Raw genomic sequence first — 23,857 nt, forward strand, 5'->3', positions numbered from 1 at the left:
TTGTAGGAAGTATTACCCCATCTTTAATTTTTAAGCTAACTCTTCAAAGGTTCAATCTCATGAAATGTTTGTTCATTAGGAGTAAGTTGTAGGATGTTGAAAGAACTACGAGAACGTATTCTGTTTTTACCCATTTTATGAATGAACGCTATAAATGTATTATACCCGACTTTGTTGTAAACATCTATGGAAGAAACAGGGTTATAGGTAGCAGACGTAACTTATGTTATTTTACATGGATTGCATGCCATTTATCTTGCAGCACTAGGATTGACCATTGTAATGTAAATAAATATTTTTTTAAATTATGTAGGTAAATACAGGGAGTGATGCTGATCCCTTGTTTTATAAATGTCTGCATTGCCAGACAGCTTAGTCACAGAATAACAAGATACATGTACTACACTGATATTGTGTGGCTATAGACAGACAATGCAATTTGTTAGATTTTGTTCCTTAAAGACATGTTGTCTTTAATTGATTATGCAACTCCTTTTTGTGGTGTACCAGATGATATTTATAGTATTGTAGTTTAAAAGTAGTATTCAATATACTGAAATATATGATATATTGCCAAAAACAAATAAATGTCTGAAATAAATGTATGTTATAAGCATTAATATTAGTCATAGTGTCATTTATTTTATTATTTTGGAGAACAATGCCTGAGCACTGTAGGGTTATTTAATTTTATTATATAAGATATTTTGTGCTTGTCCAATCCAAAGATAGCAAGAGAGAGAGAGAGGGGGGGGGGAGAAAAAAAAGTTGTGCTACACTTATTATATAAGATATTTTGTGCTTGTCCATTCCAAAGGAGAGAGAGAGGGGAGGGAGAGAGAAAAAAGTTGTGCTATATTTCGAGCATTTGCCTACTTTGTTGGCATAGTTGAAATAATACATCGGAAGCGGGAACTACTGCTTATCTTCCATTGCTTTGAATTGCTGTGTTTTTTCTTACTATTATATTTTTTCTTTCTTTTTATCTCTTTTCCCCTCCTACCCATTTGGTGTAGCAACTGTAGGCTACCCTACACTTGAAATAAGGCCTAAACAATTGTTTGACTGGTGTAACCCGACCGACCCTAAAAGTTGGCCCGCCCGACCCTGACCTTTTCTTCTTTATTTTCTTGCAAAAAAATAGTAAAATTAAAAAAGAATAAATTTAAATTAATTAATTTAAAAAAAGAAAGAAAAAAGGTTCCAAAGCCTTTATCAAACAAAATTTACAGCTTAAAAAGTCCAAAAAAATCTCGACCGACCTACCCTAATTTTTTTTTTATGTTATGCCAATCAAACAATAATTTTTAGGCCTATGTGAAGAAAATGTGACTTAAAATTCTCTTCAAAGAACAACACAAACAACACATTTTGAAACAGGTGGAACCAAGGGGCTATTTCATTCAAGTCCCCTATTATATGTTTCAAACAAAACATGTTCCCTTTAAAAATATTAAAACACTCCGCTTTCATTAGTTTCTTCATTTAGGTCTTTATTTGGAAACAAAAAGAAGACAGTATTTTACTTAAAAGTACAGATTTGTGTCTGAATACTGGTAGATTTCAGGATTTGCAGGTTCATCATTATGCTCAGGTATGACGTGAAGAGAGGTACGATTTGTTGCTATGGATAATCTCCTCTCTGATTTCCTGGCTTCACTTCCAACTTTAAACTGTCTCAGGCTTTGGTTGATTTCTTTTTCCTTGCATATTTCTGCTGATAGTTTCTTTTCCAAATCAACGCTCTTGGAAAAAATTGACACAAGATAATAGGCATCAACAATATTATTGTTAATCTTTACTCACTTAGTAAGCCCATTTAAGATGACAAAGAAATTAAGAATGTGAAATATGTATAAGTGAAACACAATACAGTATCGAGAAAAAATACTGAATTAGATTGTCGTCTGGTCTTGAAAAGACAGTACAGAAAAAAATTAAAATTTCAAGCTTTTCTAATTTTGATTACAGCGTATGATAGGATCCGATGGTGTGTGGTTGTGTCAATTTATTATATCTGCATGTTATTACTGAGCACATTTTCATATCTTGTCACAAATGCTTCAGGACAAAATTACAGTATAAAGTTTACATTATTAAGTAACTTTTTGCACGGGTTCTTTGAGCTCGAAAGAACAATTTCTGGGTCTCTAAAGGACCATTTCAGGTGTTACAGATCTTTTAATTCTTTAAAGAACCCCTCATAATAATGTAGAAATTTTTGTCCAAGAATTATGAAAGTTCATTTACAAAAAAAAGAAGAAAAAGATAACTAAAATTCTGCAAAAATTGATAATACAGTGCAATTCTTCAAAGAGCTTGTTGATAAAACCATTTTCAAGTCCTATAGGGGTTCCATGTTGACAACCAAAAAGTTCGATATTGAACCTTTATTTCTAAAAGTGCCCCTCCCCTCCAGTTTTAGCTACAAAATTACCTGATCAACGATTTCATATGCTTCTATGTGGTCGCTGAGTGCTTTTCTCAATTGATGTGAATACTGGAGTGATGCAGAACTGGATGCAGAGTTCATCAAATTTGCAAGTTCCTGCTCGTCTTTTGATGGATACGACCTTTGGTGTTTCTTGGAGTTGCGTGGATTTGAAGAAAGATTTTTGCCGTGTTCAGGTAGTTTGCCTTTATATAACACACCTAATTGTGCTTGACTGTTGTCGTGGTTGTGTATTTCTTTCCTTGACTTCCCTGTCGAGGTAGTAGCTTCTGATGATTCTCTTGTATCTGTACAAAAGGCAAATGGCAACACAACGTACCTGTGGAGTTGCTAGAAATAAGCTACCCCTTCTTTTCTTTTCAACATTTGAAAGTATCAAGATTTATTATTGACATGAATTTGGCTACTTTGATATTGAAGGTGCTGTAAGTTTCGCATGCTATGGTGTCAACACTAAATATCGATTTTGATATTCCCATCATTACAGGTTCTGGTTCTCATAAGTCCTAATGCAAAGGAGGGATTTACGTCACCAACCCATACCCCATCAAAATGAATTGAAAGTAATTTACTGAATTTTTCTAAATATGATCAGGGCCGGCATAAGCAGAGAAGAAGCTGCAATTTTGTTTGCCACCCAGGGCAAGCTATTTCCAGCCCCTTATGACCTTAAAGGGATCAGTAGATTCCCGTTGCTTTTTACATTTTGTCACAGCTGAAACGTAGTGGTAGCGCTGGTCTTGCATCTGATGCGATCAAATATGAATGTCCAATGTGTAAATGGCTCAAAAAATACAGTAGTTTTTAATTAAAAGAATTGAAAATAACTAATACTAATAAAGCAAATACGTACATGAACTACATGGCTCAGCAAAGCGTTTCATCCATCTTTTTGGTTCCTCTAGTTTACTGCTTTCAAATCTTTTCATTGGTTCTTTGTTGGATTCCATCGTCATTGTTGCATTAAGTTGCCCTGCATTACTTTGTGATGCATCGAAGTTATCATTAATAGTCATCTGAACTGCGCCTCCTCTACCAGGTGAGGTCAATCTTTAATTAAAAGAAAAATGTAAAAAAGTTAATAATTTGGTAGGCTAGATTCGTTATTTTTAATGACACACTTCAGCCATATCATTATAAGCACAACATTAATGCAATACTTACCATTATTACCTGTACAATTATATTTAAAATGCCATACGCCCTCAGTTTCAATTGTCTCAAAAAGAAATATTTCCTAAAACTCATCCAACCAGTCCCAATGTATGTAGGAGCCGTTCCTTTTAAGGGAATTATTTTAATGCCTTGGTATCGGCAGCAAAATGTATCTGGCGTTCTGCATTATGATGCTTATTCATGCTAAACATTTCGCCAAGTATAAGGTTTTGGGTGCTTCTCCCCAAGCTTAGGCTTTGACCCCAGTTTCCATATACAGTCGAGTCAGACAGAACAAAACTTCACTGAAAATATCAATGTAAATTACGACCACTTGAAATTAGTGTGAACCATAGGTGTAGATAATAGATCCCGGGGGATGGGGTGATTTATCCCCCCCCAATATTTTGCCAGGGGGGGATGCTCCATACAATCATCCCCCAATGTTGATGCCTGAATATGGGTTTCTGACCAAATTAACCTCATATTTGCCCATTTTAGCCCCAAAAATGCAAATTTTCGCGCGCATTTATTCCACTTTTGCACCATATTTCATCATTTAGCTTCAAAATAGCAAAATTTGTGCACCATGGACTTAATCTGTCGCCAAAAGGTGCTGCATCATTCACTATACTTCCAAGATTTGTTTCCAACCCCATCCCCCCAGTATCAAAAGAAATCTACGCCACTGGTGTGAACTTTCTTTTTTGTGTGGTGATTAGTTCGTTAATGTTGCTATCATCAGTAGATAGCATTAATGATCCATAGTTAATTCATCACTATTGCTATCGATAATCAGGAGATAGCACTAATGATCCGTGGGTAGTTCAACACTGTTGCCATCAGCAGTAGAAAACATATTAAATCTTCTGTATTTACAGCCATCTGGCTAAAAAATCAAAACAAAATCAATTATACGCTCACTGTCCTGTCCTTTTACAAAAAAAAGGTTGAGTAGCCTTGGAAAGGCATTTTAAGGGTCTCAAAAGCTATCATCCAGGAGCTTACTGATCCCACGCAAGGGCCGCATCCTAAGCTGTTTTTACACTTCGCAGAGATTTTCTGCATTTCCAATGTTGGCAACTCTGATACCTTGTTCTACAAACTTTTTGACCGCCCCTCGTAGCTTTCATCACTATTGCTATTAGCAGTAGATAGCATTAATGATCCGTGGGTAGTTCATGCACCATTGCTATCAGCAGTATATAGCATTAATGATCCGTGGGTAGTTCATCACCATTGCTATCAGCAGTAGATAGCATTAATGATCCGTGGGTAGTTCATCACCATTGCTATTAGCAGTAGATAGCATTAAAGGCTTAATGTACGATTTCCTTCCAATTTTAAATTTGTCATTATATACTCAAAATGCTGAAATAATACTAGTAATAATTATCGGGAATGATTTCTGTCCATTTTGAGCTGAAATAACGACGTAAAGTGAAAGAAACACTGCTTGTTATTTTGACCGTTTAACACGCAGTTCTATGGGAGGACATAAAGTCATAATTCTTTGAATTATGACTTTATGTCGAACTTTGCTCTGTTTACCTACAAACACAACAAATTTGGCTGATTCCATTTAGGTGCAAGTTATGACATGTGTAAACATTACAAATATGCCAAAAAATCAGGTTTGAAAAAAATTAACCAAATTCATATTATAAGATCGTACATTATGACTTTAATGATCCGTGGGTAGTTCATCACCATTGCTATCAGCAGTAGATAGCATTAATGATCCGTGGGTAGTTCATCACCATTGCTATCAGCAGTAGATAACATTAATGATATCCCCCCCCCCCCCCCAGTGTCAAAAGAAATCTACCCCACTGGTGTGAACTTTCTTTTTTGTGTGGTGTTTAGTTCGTTAATGTTGCTATCATCAGTAGATAGCATTAATGATCCATAGTTAATTCATCACTATTGCTATCAGCAGTAGATAGTATTAATGATCCGTGGGTAGTTCATCACCATTGCTATCAGGAGTTGATAGCATTAATGATCCGTGGGTAGTTCATCACCATTGCTATCAGCAGTATATAGATAGCATTAATGATCCGTGGGTAGTTCATCACCATTGCTATCAGCAGTATATAGATAGCATTAATGATCCGTGGGTAGTTCATCACCATTGCTATCAGCAGTAGATAGCATTAATGATCCGTGGGTAGTTCATCACCATTGCTATCAGCAGTAGATAGCATTAATGATCCGTGGGTAGTTCGTCACCATTGCTATCAGCAGTAGATAGCATTAATGATCCGTGGGTAGTTCAACACCTTTGCTATCAGCAGTAGATAGCATTAATGATCCGTGGGTAGTTCATCACCATTGCTATCAGCAGTAGATAGCATTAATGATCCGAGGGTAGTTCATCACCATTGCTATCAGCAGTAGATAGCATTAATGATCCGTGGGTTGTTCATCACTGCACCATTGCTATCAGGAGTTGATAGCATTAATGATCCGTGGGTAGTTCATCACCATTGCTATCAGCAGTTGATAGCATTAATGATCCGTGGGTAGTTCATCACCATTGCTATCAGCAGTAGATAGCATTAATGATCCGTGGGTAGTTCATCACCATTGCTATCAGCAGTAGATAGCATTAATGATCCGTGGGTAGTTCATCACCATTGCTATCAGCAGTAGATAGCATTAATGATCCGTGGGTAGTTCAACACCTTTGCTATCAGCAGTAGATAGCATTAATGATCCGTGGGTAGTTCATCACCATTGCTATCAGCAGTAGATAGCATTAATGATCCGTGGGTAGTTCATCACTATTGCTATCAGCAGTAGATAGCATTAATGATCCGTGGGTAGTTCAACACTGTTGCCATCAGCAGTAGAAAACATATTAAATCTTCTGCATTTACAGCCATCTGGCTAAAAAATCAAAACAAAATCAATTATACGCTCACTGTCCTGTCCTTTTGCCAAAAAGGCTGAGTAGCCTTGGAAAGGCATTTTAAGGGTCTCAAAAAGCTATCATCCAGGAGCTTACTGATCCCACGCAAGGGCCGCATCCTAAGCTGTTTTTACACTTCGCAGAGATTTTCTGCATTTCCAATGTTGGCAACTCTGATACCTTGTTCTACAAACTTTTTGACCGCCCCTCGTAGCTTTCATCACTATTTTTATTAGCAGTAGATAGCATTAATGATCCGTGGGTAGTTCATCACCATTGCTATCAGCAGTAGATAGCATTAATGATCCGTGGGTAGTTCAACACCTTTGCTATCAGCAGTAGATAGCATTAATGATCCGTGGGTAGTTCATCACCATTGCTATCAGCAGTAGATAGCATTAATGATCCGTGGGTAGTTCATCACCATTGCTATCAGCAGTAGATAGCATTAATGATCCGTGGGTAGTTCATCACCATTGCTATCAGCAGTAGATAGCATTAATGATCCGTGGGTAGTTCATCACCATTGCTATTAGCAGTAGATAGCATTAAAGGCTTAATGTACGATTTCCTTCAAATTTTTAATTTGTCATTATATACTCAAAATGCTGAAATAATACTAGTAATAATTATCGGGAATGGTTTCTGTCCATTTTGAGCTGAAATAACGAGGTAAAGTGAAAGAAACACTGCTTGTTATTTTGACCGTTTAACACGCAGTTCTATGGGAGGATATAAAGTCATAATTCTTTTGAATTATGACTTTATGTCGAACTTTTGCTCTGTTTACCTACAAACACAACAAATTTGGCTGATTCCATTTAGGTGCAAGTTATGACATGTGTAAACATTACAAATATGCCAAAAAATCAGGTTTGAAAAAAATTAACCAAATTCATATTATAAGATCGTAGATTATGACTTTAATGATCCGTGGGTAGTTCATCACCATTGCTATCAGCAGTAGATAGCATTAATGATCCGTGGGTAGTTCATCACCATTGCAATCAGCAGTAGATAACATTAATGATCCGTGGGTAGTTCATCACCATTGCTATCCGCAGTAGATAGCATTAATGATCCGTGGGTAGTTCATCACCATTGCTATCAGCAGTAGATAGCATTAATGATCCGTGGGTAGTTCATCACCATTGCTATCAGGAGTTGATAGCATTAATGATCCGTGGGTAATTCATCACTGCAACATTGCTATCAGCAGTTGATAGCATTAATGATCCGTGGGTAGTTCATCACCATTGCTATCAGCAGTAGATAGCATTGATGATCCGTGGGTAGTTCATCACCATTGCTATCAGCAGTAGATAACATTAGTGATCCGTGGGTAGTTCATCACCATTGCTATCAGCAGTAGATATCATTAATGATCCTTGGGTAGTTCATCACTATTGCTATCAGCAGTAGATAGCATTAATGATCCGTGGGTAGTTCAACACTGTTGCCATCAGCAGTAGAAAACATATTAAATCTGCATTTACAGCCATCTGGCTAAAAATCAAAACAAAATCAATTATACGCTCACTGTCCTGTCCTTTTGCCAAAAGGCTGAGTAGCCTTGAAAGGCATTTTAAGGGTCTCAAAAGCTATCATCCAGGAGCTTACTGATCCCACGCAAGGGCCGCATCCTAAGCTGTTTTTACACTTCGCAGAGATTTTCTGCATTTCCAATGTTGGCAACTCTGATACCTTGTCCTACAAACTTTTTGACCGCCCCTCGTAGCTTTCATCACTATTGCTATTAGCAGTAGATAGCATTAATGATCCGTGGGTAGTTCATCACCATTGCTATCAGCAATAGATAGCATTAATGATCCGTGGGTAGTTCATCACCATTGCTATCAGCAGTTGATAGCATTAATGATCCGTGGGTAGTTCATCACTGCACCATTGCTATCAGCAGTAGATAGCATTAATGATCCGTGGGTAGTTCATCACCATTGCTCTCAGCAATAGATAGCATTAATGATCCGTGGGTAGTTCATCACCATTGCTATCAGCAATAGATAGCATTAATGATCCGTGGGTAGTTCATCACCATTGCTATCAGCAGTTGATAGCATTAATGATCCGTGGGTAGTTCATCACTGCACCATTGCTATCAGCAGTAGATAGCATTAATGATCCGTGGGTAGTTCATCACCATTGCTCTCAGCAATAGATAGCATTAATGATCCGTGGGTAGTTCATCACCATTGCTATCAGCAGTTGATAGCATTAATGATCCGTGGGTAGTTAGTTCATCACTGCACCATTGCTATCAGCAGTAGATAGCATTAATGATCCGTGGGTAGTTCATCACCATTGCTCTCAGCAATAGATAGCATTAATGATCCGTGGGTAGTTCATCACCATTGCTATCAGCAGTTGATAGCATTAATGATCCGTGGGTAGTTCATCACCATTGCTATCAGCAGTAGATAGCATTAATGATCCGTGGGTAGTTCATCACCATTGCTATCAGGAGTTGATAGCATTAATGATCCGTGGGTAGTTCATCACTGCACCATTGCTATCAGCAGTTGATAGCATTAATGATCCGTGGGTAGTTCATCACCATTGCTCTCAGCAGTAGATAGCATTAATGATCCGTGGGTAGTTCATCACCATTGCTATCAGCAGTAGATAGCATTAATGATCCGTGGGTAGTTCATCACCATTGCTATCAGCAATAGATAGCATTAATGATCCGTGGGTAGTTCATCACCATTGCTATCAACAGTAGATAGCATTAATGATCCGCGGGTAGTTCATCACCATTGCTATCAGCAGTATACAGCATTAATGATCCGTGGGTAGTTCATCACCATTGCTATCAGCAGTAGATAGCATTAATGATCCGTGGGTAGTTCATCACCATTGCTATCAGCAGTAGATAGCATTAATGATCCGTGGGTAGTTCAACACCTTTGCTATCAGCAGTAGATAGCATTAATGATCCGTGGGTAGTTCATCACCATTGCTATCAGCAGTAGATAGCATTAATGATCCGTGGGTAGTTCATCACCATTGCTATCAGCAGTAGATAGCATTAATGATCCGTGGGTAGTTCATCACCATTGCTATTAGCAGTAGATAGCATTAAAGGCTTATTGTTTGATGTTCCGCAGATTTTTAAGTTGTCATCTTTTACCCTAAATGCTGAAATAATACTAGTAATAATTATCGGGAATGGTTTCTGTCCATTTTGAGCTGAAATAACCAGGTAAAGTGAAAGAAACACTGCTTGTTATTTTGACCGTTTAACACGCAGTTCTATGGGAGGACATAAAGTCATAATTCTTTGAATTATGACTTTATGTCGAACTTTGCTCTGTTTACCTACAAACACAACAAATTTGGCTGATTCCATTTAGGTGCAAGTTATGACATGTGTAAACATTACAAATATGCCAAAAAATCAGGTTTGAAAAAATTAACCAAATTCATATTATAAGATCGTAGATTATGACTTTAATGATCCGTGGGTAGTTCATCACCATTGCTATCAGCAGTAGATAGCATTAATGATCCGTGGGTAGTTCATCACCATTGCAATCAGCAGTAGATAACATTAATGATCCGTGGGTAGTTCGTCACCATTGCTATCCGCAGTAGATAGCATTAATGATCCGTGGGTAGTTCATCACCATTGCTATCAGCAGTAGATAGCATTAATGATCCGTGGGTAGTTCATCACCATTGCTATCAGCAGTAGATAGCATTAATGATCCGTGGGTAGTTCATCACCATTGCTATCAGCAGTAGATAGCATTAATGATCCGTGGGTAGTTCATCACCATTGCTATCAGCAGTAGATAGCATTAATGATCCGTGGGTAGTTCATCACCATTGCTATCAGCAGTTGATAGCATTAATGATCCGTGGGTAGTTCATCACCATTGCTATCAGCAGTAGATAACATTAGTGATCCGTGGGTAGTTCATCACCATTGCTATCAGCAGTAGATAGCATTAATGATCCGTGTGTAGTTCATCACCATTGCTATCAGCAGTAGATATCATTAATGATCCGAGGGTAGTTCATCACCATTGCAATCAGCAGTAGATAACATTAATGATCCGTGGGTAGTTCATCACCATTGCTATCAGCAGTAGATAACATTAATGATCCGTGGGTAGTTCATCACCATTGCTACCCACAGTAGATAGCATTAATGATCCGTGGGTAGTTCATCACCATTGCTATCAGCAGTAGATAGCATTAATGATCCGTGGGTAGTTCATCACCATTGCTATCAGGAGTTGATAGCATTAATGATCCGTGGGTAGTTCATCACCATTGCTACCCACAGTAGATAGCATTAATGATCCGTGGGTAGTTCATCACCATTGCTATCAGCAGTAGATAGCATTAATGATCCGTGGGTAGTTCATCACCATTGCTATCAGCAGTAGATATCATTAATGATCCGTGGGTAGTTCATCACCATTGCAATCAGCAGTAGATAACATTAATGATCCGTGGGTAGTTCATCACCATTGCTATCAGCAGTAGATAACATTAATGATCCGTGGGTAGTTCATCACCATTGCTACCCACAGTAGATAGCATTAATGATCCGTGGGTAGTTCATCACCATTGCTATCAGCAGTAGATAGCATTAATGATCCGTGGGTAGTTCATCACCATTGCTATCAGGAGTTGATAGCATTAATGATCCGTGGGTAGTTCATCACCATTGCTATCAGGAGTTGATAGCATTAATGATCCGTGGGTAGTTCATCACTGCACCATTGCTATCAGCAGTTGATAGCATTAATGATCCGTGGGTAGTTCATCACCATTGCTATCAGCAGTAGATAGCATTGATGATCCGTGGGTAGTTCATCACCATTGCTATCAGCAGTAGATAACATTAGTGATCCGTGGGTAGTTCAACACCATTGCTATCAGCAGTAGATATCATTAATGATCCTTGGGTAGTTCATCACTATTGCTATCAGCAGTAGATAGCATTAATGATCCGTGGGTAGTTCAACACTGTTGCCATCAGCAGTAGAAAACATATTAAATCTTCTGCATTTACAGCCATCTGGCTAAAAAATCAAAACAAAATCAATTATACGCTCACTGTCCTGTCCTTTTGCCAAAAAGGCTGAGTAGCCTTGGAAAGGCATTTTAAGGGTCTCAAAAAGCTATCATCCAGTATCTTACTGATCCCACGCAAGGGCCGCATCCTAAGCTGTTTTTACACTTGGCAGAGATTTTCTGCATTTCCAATGTTGGCAACTCTGATACCCTGTTCTACAAACTTTTTGACCGCCCCTCGTAGCTTTCATCACTATTGCTATTACTTAGAAGTAGATAGCATTAATGATCCGTGGGTAGTTCATCACCATTGCTATCAGCAATAGATAGCATTAATGATCCGTGGGTAGTTCATCACCATTGCTATCAGCAGTAGATAGCATTAATGATCCGTGGGTAGTTCATCACCATTGCTCTCAGCAGTAGATAGCATTAATGATCCGTGGGCAGTTCATCACCATTGCTATCAGCAGTTGATAGCATTAATGATCCGTGGGTAGTTCATCACCATTGCTATCAGCAGTAGATAGCATTAGTGACCCGTGGGTAGTTCATCACCATTGCTCTCAGCAGTAGATATCATTAATGATCCGTGGGTAGTTCATCACCATTGCTATCAGCAGTAGACAACATTAATGATCCGTGGGTAGTTCATCACCATTGCTATCAGCAGTAGATAGCATTAATGATCCTTGGGTAGTTCATCACCATTGCTATCAGCAGTAGATAGCATTAATGATCCGTGGGTAGTTCATCACCATTGCTCTCAGCAGTAGATAGCATTAATGATCCGTGGGCAGTTCATCACCATTGCTATCAGCAGTTGATAGCATTAATGATCCGTGGGTAGTTCATCACCATTGCTATCAGCAGTAGATAGCATTAGTGACCCGTGGGTAGTTCATCACCATTGCTCTCAGCAGTAGATATCATTACTGATCCGTGGGTAGTTCATCACCATTGCTCTCAGCAGTAGATAGCATTAATGATCCGTGGGTAGTTCATCACCATTGCTATCCGCAGTAGATAGCATTATACATACATATACATACATACACAATTCTTTTATAAAGCGCCGTTACATCTAGACCACAGCGCATAAACAAATTCAAAGCATGAATACAATATAACAAAACAAAGTGAGCAATAAAAACAGTCAACTTTTTGGGAAGAGATGTGATTTCAATAATTTCTTGAAGACTGGTAATGAGTTTGCAGTACGAATGGTGATGGGTAAATTGTTCCACAGTCCAGGAGCAGCCAGAGAAAAAGCTTTATTTGCGGCAGAATGAAGAGATTTGGCATTGAACTTATGTATAGTAAGCCGTGTTGTATCTGAAGCAGAGCGAAGTCCAGTACGCGATTGATGGTAGAGTGTGAAACAAGAAGCTAAATAACCTGGAGCATGTCCATTCAAGCATTTAAACACATACAGAAGTACTTTGAAATTAATGCGCTCTTTCACAGGCAGCCAGTGGAGTTGTTTAAAAACGGAGTTGCGTGATCGAATTTTGATGCAGAAAAAATTAGTTTTGCACCCCAATTTTGAAGGCGCTGAAGTCTGTCGATATGGGTTGTGTTTGCTCCCAGCAAAAGAGCATTTCCGTAATCCAGTCTGGATAGAATAAGTGATCTTACAATACTACTGCAGGTGTCAAAATCCAAGAAACGTCTGATGCGAGTGATGTTACGCAAATGGTATGAAACAGAACTGGAAAGAGATGCTATTTGCGGAGCCATAGACATTACATCATCAAAGATGATGCCCAGATTTCGCACAGTTCCTGATGGTTTGATGATGTCATTTCCAACTTGCAATTAATGATCCTTGGGTAGTTCATCACCATTGCTATCAGCAGTAGATAGCATTAATGATCCTTGGGTAGTTCATCACCATTGCTCTCAGCAATAGATAGCATTAATGATCCGTGGGTAGTTCATCACCATTGCTCTCAGCAGTAGATAGCATTAATGATCCGTGGGTAGTTCATCACCATTGCTATCAGCAATTGATAGCATTAATGATCCGTGGGTAGTTCATCACCATTGCTCTCAGCAGTAGATAGCATTAATGATCCGTGGGTAGTTCATCACCATTGCTATCAGCAGTTGATAGCATTAATGATCCGTGGGTAGTTCATCACCATTGCTATCAGCAGTAGATAGCATTAATGATCCGTGGGTAGTTCATCACCATTGCTATCAGGAGTTGATAGCATTAATGATCCGTGGGTAGTTCATCACTGCACCATGGCTATCAGCAGTTGATAGCATTAATGATCCGTGGGTAGTTCAACACCTTTGCTATCAACAGTAGATAGCATTAATGATCCGCGGGTAGTTCATCACCATTGCTCTCAGCAGTAGATAGCATTAATGATCCGTGAAAACATATTAAATCTTCTGCATTTACAGCCATCTGGCTAAAAAATCAAAACAAAATCAATTATACGCTCACTGTCCTGTCCTTTTGCCAAAAAGGCTGAGTAGCCTTGGAAAGGCATTTTAAGGGTCTCAAAAAGCTATCATCCAGGATCTTACTGATCCCACGCAAGGGCCGCATCCTAAGCTGTTTTTACACTTGGCAGAGATTTTCTGCATTTCCAATGTTGGCAACTCTGATACCTTGTTCTACAAACTTTTTGACCGCCCCTCGTAGCTTTCATCACTATTGCTATTACTTAGAAGTAGATAGCATTAATGATCCGTGGGTAGTTCATCACCATTGCTATCAGCAATAGATAGCATTAATGATCCGTGGGTAGTTCATCACCATTGCTATCAGCAGTAGATAGCATTAATGATCCGTGGGTAGTTCATCACCATTGCTCTCAGCAGTAGATAGCATTAATGATCCGTGGGCAGTTCATCACCATTGCTATCAGCAGTTGATAGCATTAATGATCCGTGGGTAGTTCATCACCATTGCTATCAGCAGTAGATAGCATTAGTGACCCGTGGGTAGTTCATCACCATTGCTCTCAGCAGTAGATATCATTAATGATCCGTGGGTAGTTCATCACCATTGCTATCAGCAGTAGATAACATTAATGATCCGTGGGTAGTTCATCACCATTGCTATCAGCAGTAGATAGCATTAATGATCCTTGGGTAGTTCATCACCATTGCTATCAGCAGTAGATAGCATTAATGATCCGTGGGTAGTTCATCACCATTGCTCTCAGCAGTAGATAGCATTAATGATCCGTGGGCAGTTCATCACCATTGCTATCAGCAGTTGATAGCATTAATGATCCGTGGGTAGTTCATCACCATTGCTATCAGCAGTAGATAGCATTAGTGACCCGTGGGTAGTTCATCACCATTGCTCTCAGCAGTAGATATCATTAATGATCCGTGGGTAGTTCATCACCATTGCTCTCAGCAGTAGATAGCATTAATGATCCGTGGGTAGTTCATCACCATTGCTATCCGCAGTAGATAGCATTAATGATCCTTGGGTAGTTCATCACCATTGCTATCAGCAGTAGATAGCATTAATGATCCTTGGGTAGTTCATCACCATTGCTCTCAGCAATAGATAGCATTAATGATCCGTGGGTAGTTCATCACCATTGCTCTCAGCAGTAGATAGCATTAATGATCCGTGGGTAGTTCATCACCATTGCTATCAGCAATTGATAGCATTAATGATCCGTGGGTAGTTCATCACCATTGCTATCAGCAGTAGATATCATTAATGATCCGTGGGCAGTTCATCACCATTGCTCTCAGCAGTTGATAGCATTAATGATCCGTGGGTAGTTCAACACCTTTGCTATCAACAGTAGATAGCATTAATGATCCGCGGGTAGTTCATCACCATTGCTCTCAGCAGTAGATAGCATTAATGATCCGTGGGTAGTTCATCACTGCACCATTGCTATCAGCAGTTGATAGCATTAATGATCCGTGGGTAGTTCAACACCTTTGCTATCAACAGTAGATAGCATTAATGATCCGCGGGTAGTTCATCACCATTACTCTCAGCAGTAGATAGCATTAATGATCCGTGGGTAGTTCATCACCATTGCTATCAGCAGTAGATAGCATTAATGATCCGTGGGTAGTTCATCACCATTGCTATCAGCAATAGATAGCATTAATGATCCGTGGGTAGTTCATCACCATTGCTATCAGCAGTAGATAGCATTAGTGATCCGTGGGTAGTTCATTACCATTGCTATCAGCAGTAGATATCATTAATGATCCTTGGGTAGTTCATCACTATTGCTATCAACAGTAGATAGCATTAATGATCCGTGGGTAGTTCAACACTGTTGCCATCAGCAGTAGAAAACATATTAAATCTTCTGCATTTACAGCCATCTGGCTAAAAATCAAAACAAAATCAATTATACGCTCACTGTCCTGTCCTTTTGCCAAAAAGGCTGAGTAGCCTTGGAAAGGCATTTTAAGGGTCTCAAAAAGCTATCATCCAGGAGCTTACTGATCCCACGCAAGGGTCGCATCCTAAGCTGTTTTTACACTTCGCAGAGATTTTCTGCATTTCCAATGTTGGCAACTCTGATACCTTGTTCTACAAACTTTTTGACCGCCCCTCGTAGCTTTCATCACTATTGCTATTAGCAGTAGATAGCATTAATGATCCGTGGGTAGTTCATCACCATTGCTATCAGCAGTAGATAGCATTAATGATCCGTGGGTAGTTCATCACCATTGCTATCAGCAGTAGATAGCATTAATGATCTGTGGGTAGTTCATCACCATTGCTCTCAGCAGTAGATAGCATTAATGATCCGTGGGCAGTTCATCACCATTGCTATTAGACTGTCCCACAGTCTCGGTTCGGTCCGGCCTGGATAATGGAACGATAGGCCTACATAATAACATAATAGCCTATCAAAATATGCCATAGTCCTTCACCCCCCCGATTCTAAATACACAGCGCCCAAAACCAATTCACAGCGCCCAAAACCAATTCCTCTTTCTACACAAATTGATGCCACTACACTAATCACACCTCCTATATTGAACGCTAAATTTCAGTGGGTTGATTTTTAATGCTATGTAATCTACATTACCAGTCGTTCTCCACGGACCCGAGGGAGGGTCTACATTGCTATCAGCAGTTGATAGCATTAATGATCCGTGGATAGTTCATCACCATTGCTATCAGCAGTAGATAGCATTAATGATCCGTGGGTAGTTCATCACCATTGCTATCAGGAGTTGATAGCATTAATGATCCGTGGGTAGTTCATCACTGCACCATTGCTATCAGCAGTTGATAGCATTAATGATCCGTGGGTAGTTCATCACCATTGCTCTCAGCAGTAGATAGCATTAATGATCCGTGGGCAGTTCATCACCATTGCTATCAGCAGTAGATAGCATTAATGATCCGTGGGTAGTTCATCACCATTGCTATCAGCAGTAGATAGCATTAATGATCCGTGGGTAGTTCATCACCATTGCTATCAGCAGTTGATAGCATTAATGATCCGTGGGCAGTTCATCACCATTGCTATCAGCAGTAGATAGCATTAATGATCCGTGGGTAGTTCATCACCATTGCTATCAGCAGTTGATAGCATTAATGATCCGTGGGTAGTTCATCACCATTGCTATCAGCAGTAGATAGCATTAATGATCCGTGGGTAGTTCGTCACCATTGCTATCAGCAGTAGATATCATTAATGATCCGTGGGTAGTTCAACACCTTTGCTATCAGCAGTTGATAGCATTAATGATCCGTGGGTAGTTCATCACCATTGCTATCAGCAGTAGATAGCATTAATGATCCGTGGGTAGTTCATCACCATTGCTCTCAGCAGTAGATAGCATTAATGATCCGTGGGCAGTTCATCACCATTGCTATCAGCAGTTGATAGCATTAATGATCCGTGGGTAGTTCATCACCATTGCTATCAGCAGTAGATAGCATTAATGATCCGTGGGTAGTTCGTCACCATTGCTATCAGCAGTAGATATCATTAATGATCCGTGGGTAGTTCAACACCTTTGCTATCAGCAGTTGATAGCATTAATGATCCGTGGGTAGTTCATCACCATTGCTATCAGCAGTAGATAGCATTAATGATCCGTGGGTAGTTCATCACCATTGCTATCAGCAGTAGATAGCATTAATGATCCGTGGGTAGTTCATCACCATTGCTATCAGCAATAGATAGCATTAATGATCCGTGGGTAGTTCATCACCATTGCTATCAACAGTAGGTAGCAGCATTAATGATCCGCGGGTAGTTCATCACCATTGCTATCAGCAGTATACAGCATAACTGATCCGTGGGTAGTTCATCACCATTGCTATCAAGAGTTGATAGCATTAATGATCCGTGGGTAGTTCATCACTGCGCCATTGCTATCAGCAGTTGATAGCATTAATGATCCGTGGGTAGTTCAACACCTTTGCTATCAACAGTAGATAGCATTAATGATCCGCGGGTAGTTCATCACCATTGCTCTCAGCAGTAGATAGCATTAATGATCCGTGGGTAGTTCATCACCATTGCTATCAGCAGTAGATAGCATTAATGATCCGTGGGTAGTTCATCACCATTGCTATCAGCAATAGATAGCATTAATGATCCGTGGGTAGTTCATCACCATTGCTATCAACAGTAGATAGCATTAATGATCCGCGGGTAGTTCATCACTATTGCTATCAGCAGTATACAGCATTAATGATCCGTGGGTAGTTCATCACCATTGCAATCAGCAGTAGATAGCATTAATGATCCGTGGGTAGTTCATCACCATTGCTATCAGCAATAGATAGCATTAAGGATCCGTGGGTAGTTCATCACCATTGCTATCAGCAGTAGATAGCATTAGTGATCCGTGGGTAGTTCATCACCATTGCTATCAGCAGTAGATATCATTAATGATCCTTGGGTACTTCATCACTATTGCTATCAGCAGTAGATAGCATTAATGATCCGTGGGTAGTTCAACACTGTTGCCATCAGCAGTAGAAAACATATTAAATCTTCTGCATTTACAGCCATCTGGCTAAAAATCAAAACAAAATCAATTATACGCTCACTGTCCTGTCCTTTTGCCAAAAGGCTGAGTAGCCTGGAAAGGCATTTTAAGGGTCTCAAAAAGCTAACATCTAGGAGCTTTTGGGGGCCCTGATCCCTCGTAAGGGCCGCTGCCCTTGGCGCCCTAAGCTGTTTTTACACTTCGCAGAGATTTTCTGCATTTCCAATGTTGGCAACTCTGATACCTTGTTCTACAAACTTTTTGACCGCTTTCATCACTATTGCTATTAGCAGTAGATAGCATTAATGATCCGTGGGTAGTTCATCACCATTGCTATCAGCAGTAGATAGCATTAATGATCCGTGGGTACTAGTTCATCACCATTACTATCAGCAGTAGATAGCATTAATGATCCGTGGGTAGTTCATCACCATTGCTATCAGCAGTTGATAGCATTAATGATCCGTGGGTAGTTCATCACCATTGCTATCAGCAGTAGATAGCATTAATGATCCGTGGGCAGTTCATCACCATTGCTATCAGCAGTAGATAGCATTAATGATCCGTGGGTAGTTCATCACCATTGCTATCAGCAGTAGATAGCATTAATGATCCGTGGGTAGTTCATCACCATTGCTCTCAGCAGTAGATAGCATTAATGATCCGTGGGCAGTTCATCACCATTGCTATCAGCAGTTGATAGCATTAATGATCCGTGGGTAGTTCATCACTGCACCATTGCTATCAGCAGTAGATAGCATTAATGATCCGTGGGTAGTTCATCACCATTGCTATCAGGAGTTGATAGCATTAATGATCCGTGGGTAGTTCATCACTGCACCATTGCTATCAGCAGTTGATAGCATTAATGATCCGTGGGTAGTTCATCACCATTGCTCTCAGCAGTAGATAGCATTAATGATCCGTGGGTAGTTCATCACCATTGCTATCAGCAGTAGATAGCATTAATGATCCGTGGGTAGTTCATCACCATTGCTATCAGCAGTAGATAGCATTAGTGATCCGTGGGTAGTTCATCACCATTGCTATCAGCAGTAGATATCATTAATGATCCTTGGGTAGTTCATCACTATTGCTATCAGCAGTAGATAGCATTAATGATCCGTGGGTAGTTCAACACTGTTGCCATCAGCAGTAGAAAACATATTAAATCTTCTGCATTTACAGCCATCTGGCTAAAAAATCAAAACAAAATCAATTATACGCTCACTGTCCTGTCCTTTTGCCAAAAAGGCTGAGTAGCCTTGGAAAGGCATTTTAAGGGTCTCAAAAAGCTATCATCCAGGAGCTTACTGATCCCACGCAAGGGTCGCATCCTAAGCTGTTTTACACTTCGCAGAGATTTTTTTGCATTTCCAATATTGGCAACTCTGATACCTTGTTCTACAAACTTTTTGACCGCCCCTCGTAGCTTTCATCACTATTGCTATTAGCAGTAGATAGCATTAATGATCCGTGGGTAGTTCATCACCATTGCTATCAGCAGTAGATAGCATTAATGATCCGTGGGTAGTTCATCACCATTGCTATCAGCAATAGATAGCATTAATGATCCGTGGGTAGTTCATCACCATTGCTATCAGCAGTAGATATCATTAATGATCCTTGGGTAGTTCATCACTATTGCTATCAGCAGTAGATAGCATTAATGATCCGTGGGTAGTTCAACACTGTTGCCATCAGCAGTAGAAAACATATTAAATCTGCATTTACAGCCATCTGGCTAAAAAATCAAAACAAAATCAATTATACGCTCACTGTCCTGTCCTTTTGCCAAAAGGCTGAGTAGCCTGGAAAGGCATTTTAAGGGTCTCAAAAAGCTATCATCCAGGAGCTTACTGATCCCACGCAAGGGCCGCATCCTAAGCTGTTTTTACACTTCGCAGAGATTTTCTGCATTTCCAATGTTGGCAACTCTGATACCTTGTTCTACAAACTTTTGACCGCCCTCGTAGCTTTCATCACTATTGCTATTAGCAGTAGATAGCATTAATGATCCGTGGGTAGTTCATCACCATTGCTATCAGCAGTAGATAGCATTAATGATCCGTGGGTAGTTCATCACCATTGCTATCAGCAATAGATAGCATTAATGATCCGTGGGTAGTTCATCACCATTGCTATCAGCAATAGATAGCATTAATGATCCGTGGGTAGTTCATCACCATTGCTATCAGCAGTAGATAGCATTAATGATCCGTGGGTAGTTCATCACCATTGCTATCAGCAATACATAGCATTAATGATCCGTGGGTAGTTCATCACCATTGCTATCAGCAGTAGATAGCATTAATGATCCGCGGGTATCACCATTGCTATCAGCAGTATACAGCATTAATGATCCGTGGGTAGTTCATCACCATTGCTATCAGCAGTAGATAGCATTAATGATCCGTGGGTAGTTCATCACCATTGCTATCAGCAGTAGATAACATTAACGATCCGTGGGTAGTTCATCACCATTGCTATCAGCAGTAGATAGCATTAGTGACCCGTGGGTAGTTCATCACCATTGCTATCAGCAGTAGGCCTAGATAGCATTAATGATCCGTGGGTAGTTCATCACCATTGCTATCAGCAGTAGATAGCATTAATGATCCGTTGGTAGCATATGTTCTTCATGTTATTCACCACAAATTGCTGTCATCAGTAGATAGCATTATTGGTCCAATGGTGTTTTTCATCACTGCGCTAATTGTGGTCAGCAGAAAAAAAACCCATAAATGGTACGGTCTATATGAAAAACACCACACAAAAAGAAAGTCCACACTAGTTTGGAGTGCTAATCATTATTCCTGATTGAAAGTGAAGTGTATTATGTAATTTTATTAATCATGCATATGTTAATGTGCGAAGAATTCCGTATAGCTGTAGTTTCATACCTGCTTTGAACATTTTGAAAGAATTTTCAATCGTCCAGATTTTAAAGATGTTACGAAAATTGGTGCAATTTGAAATTGCACCACACCGCTGGGCTGCAGAAAGATGCCTTGATGGGTAGGCCTATCTTCAAAAGACCGCGGACATTACAAGTTCTTATATTACTGTCCAATACTGATAATAAATCGAGTGAGAGTCGACTGATGTCGTTACCTCTTGCTTGAAGAATTTGTAGGCCTATTTTTTCGGGGTGGAGAATCAAATTTGATCTTAGCCTGTGCCCTGATGTGCTTAGTCAGAGAGAGAGAGAATCATAATTGCGAGAACCGAATTCTTGATTCTCGCCTAATTTAAATTACTGTAGGCCTATATATGCGTATAACCTAGGAAAATAATTGTTTTTGAATAATTGTATAGCTTACACTTGTTGCTGAGCGTTTTCCAATTCCCCTTGGCCTTGCTTTGCGTTTGTATATTTGTCAGCCATGCACCCCATTGCGAGTTGCAGAGCGGAGACCCGTACCCGCCATGCGATAGAATGGCCCTGATGATGCCTACATAGTCAGATGGTACTGATAGGATTCAGCTGTAAATTATGATTCGGTGAATAAAATGACCTACATTATCAGTCAGAGGTTGGTTGACCTAATGTAGGCCTTACAATTCGTTTTGTTTGACAATTCAAAACTCCGTAGTACAGATTGACTGGCGCAGGTTGTCAAGGTTGGATTTAGCCGCGCGATAGCCGGCGCGCACAAGGCGCGATGATCTGTGTGTACCACAGAATTAGAGTAGGAGAACCGTACAATCGCGACGTCAGCTATGGGGAGAAAATTGGGGGTATTCGGGTCTTTGCCGACGGTGCGCGGAGACGAACGAAAACAATTCTGCGTCTCATCTGAAGCGTCTTGGTACTCGCGTGCAGGTCGCATCAAGTGCGTCTCTCAAATGCGCCCATCATCCATGTCGCGCTTGCATGACAACGAATCACACGAATGCCTCGAGCGCATTCCGAGGGAAACCGAATAGGGGCCTACCCCCAATTTTTGCTCCATGCCTGTATCAAGATGGCGGTCGAGTCCTGGTTCTCTGGTTTTAATTCTGTGGTGTGTACGGTGCGTGCAAGTGGTTGATGCTAGATTAATAAATCCAAATGGTGCAAAAAATTGCATCCTCCTCCTTACTTAGACCTTTAATAATACTTGGAGAAAAATAATATGGTGACATGCAAAATACAGCACATAACTTTAATGTTTGCGAAATCATCATCATCATCATCATCATCATTATCATCATCATCATTTGGACATCATCAAGACTTACACGACCAACAGTTTCAAATTTACACCATCACCAACAACTTGGATCCTTCGCCAACTCATTCTTCCCCAAGACCACCAGAATAACCTACAGCAAGACTCCATCAAACAGCCTTCCAAGACCACATTTAAACAGAGAGCATTACCACCACCCCCCCCCCCCCCCCTTATTTTTTGTGACCACCCGTATCATGGACAACCCATCATACCAACACACCAAGTAGGCCTACTATGAGTATCATCATAATCATCACGCATCATACATCATCATCCTGCATGCCCCCAGTTTCGGCTGGCCAAAAATTCTTTCCCCACCCCCTCCTTCATTTTGGCCCCAGGGCCGAATTATTGCACAGCCCCCCGCGTAGATTCTAGTTCTAGTTCTAGTTGATATACTTCTCAACGCATAGTATTAGGGTCAAGCGAGAAGGAGAAGATGAGTGCAGATATCAAAACCGGGGGTGGTCCCCATTCTCTTTTCGAATAGCTCTAACAATTTAACGTGCACAGGGATGAATCCTCCTGATTCTTGAGCACTCTCGGCACAAACAATTCATGATTTCCGTCTACAAATTTACCGCCCCTTAGATTCTTGGGCGATATTGGCACAAAAAAAAGGGGTCAATTCACAATTTTCGTCGGCAAAATTGAAAGGCCTACCGAAAAACCTGCATGGCTACGCCACTATTTGTTGAATTGAATTGGTTTATTTATTTATTTATTTACATAAATGGCTAAAATACATCAAAAATACATTATGCAAAGCATATCATAAAATAAATAATTATAAAAGATTGTCCCGGTGGGCTAGCCAGGAGGAGCCAGGAGCGCGAACACTATCACCCAGTGGGGCGTGACCCCTCCAACCCACCGAGACAAGTGAAATCAAAACATAAATATTGCATAGGCCTATTTATAATATTAATAAAAAGGCCTAACACATTACACATATTTCAACTACAATATCATGAAAATTTAGGAGTCCAGCTCCAGCTCTTGCATAGTCATTTCAATAAAATGTGTTTTTAGGTGGCTTTTGAATGGCCTCATGCTTTTATTCAAAACAAACTGATCCCTGGTTTGAATATTTGCATACCAAAT

General features: G+C 39.9%; 1 protein-coding gene across 1 annotated transcript; it reads right to left on the reverse strand.

Moving 5' to 3' along the window:
- Positions 1-1,487: 1,487 nt before the first annotated feature.
- LOC140154299 (uncharacterized) lies at positions 1,488-3,572 on the reverse strand. The gene is made up of 3 exons (XM_072176876.1): positions 3,306-3,572; positions 2,438-2,739; positions 1,488-1,745 (listed from the first exon to the last, which is right to left on the reverse strand). The coding sequence occupies exons 1-3, from the start codon at positions 3,466-3,468 to the stop codon at positions 1,527-1,529; spliced, it is 684 nt and encodes a 227-aa protein (XP_072032977.1). The 5' UTR covers positions 3,469-3,572; the 3' UTR covers positions 1,488-1,526.
- Between the last annotated feature and the right edge of the window lie 20,285 nt (positions 3,573-23,857).

This window comes from Amphiura filiformis, chromosome 6, assembly GCF_039555335.1.
Source record: "Amphiura filiformis chromosome 6, Afil_fr2py, whole genome shotgun sequence".
NCBI lineage: Eukaryota > Metazoa > Echinodermata > Ophiuroidea > Amphilepidida > Amphiuridae > Amphiura > Amphiura filiformis.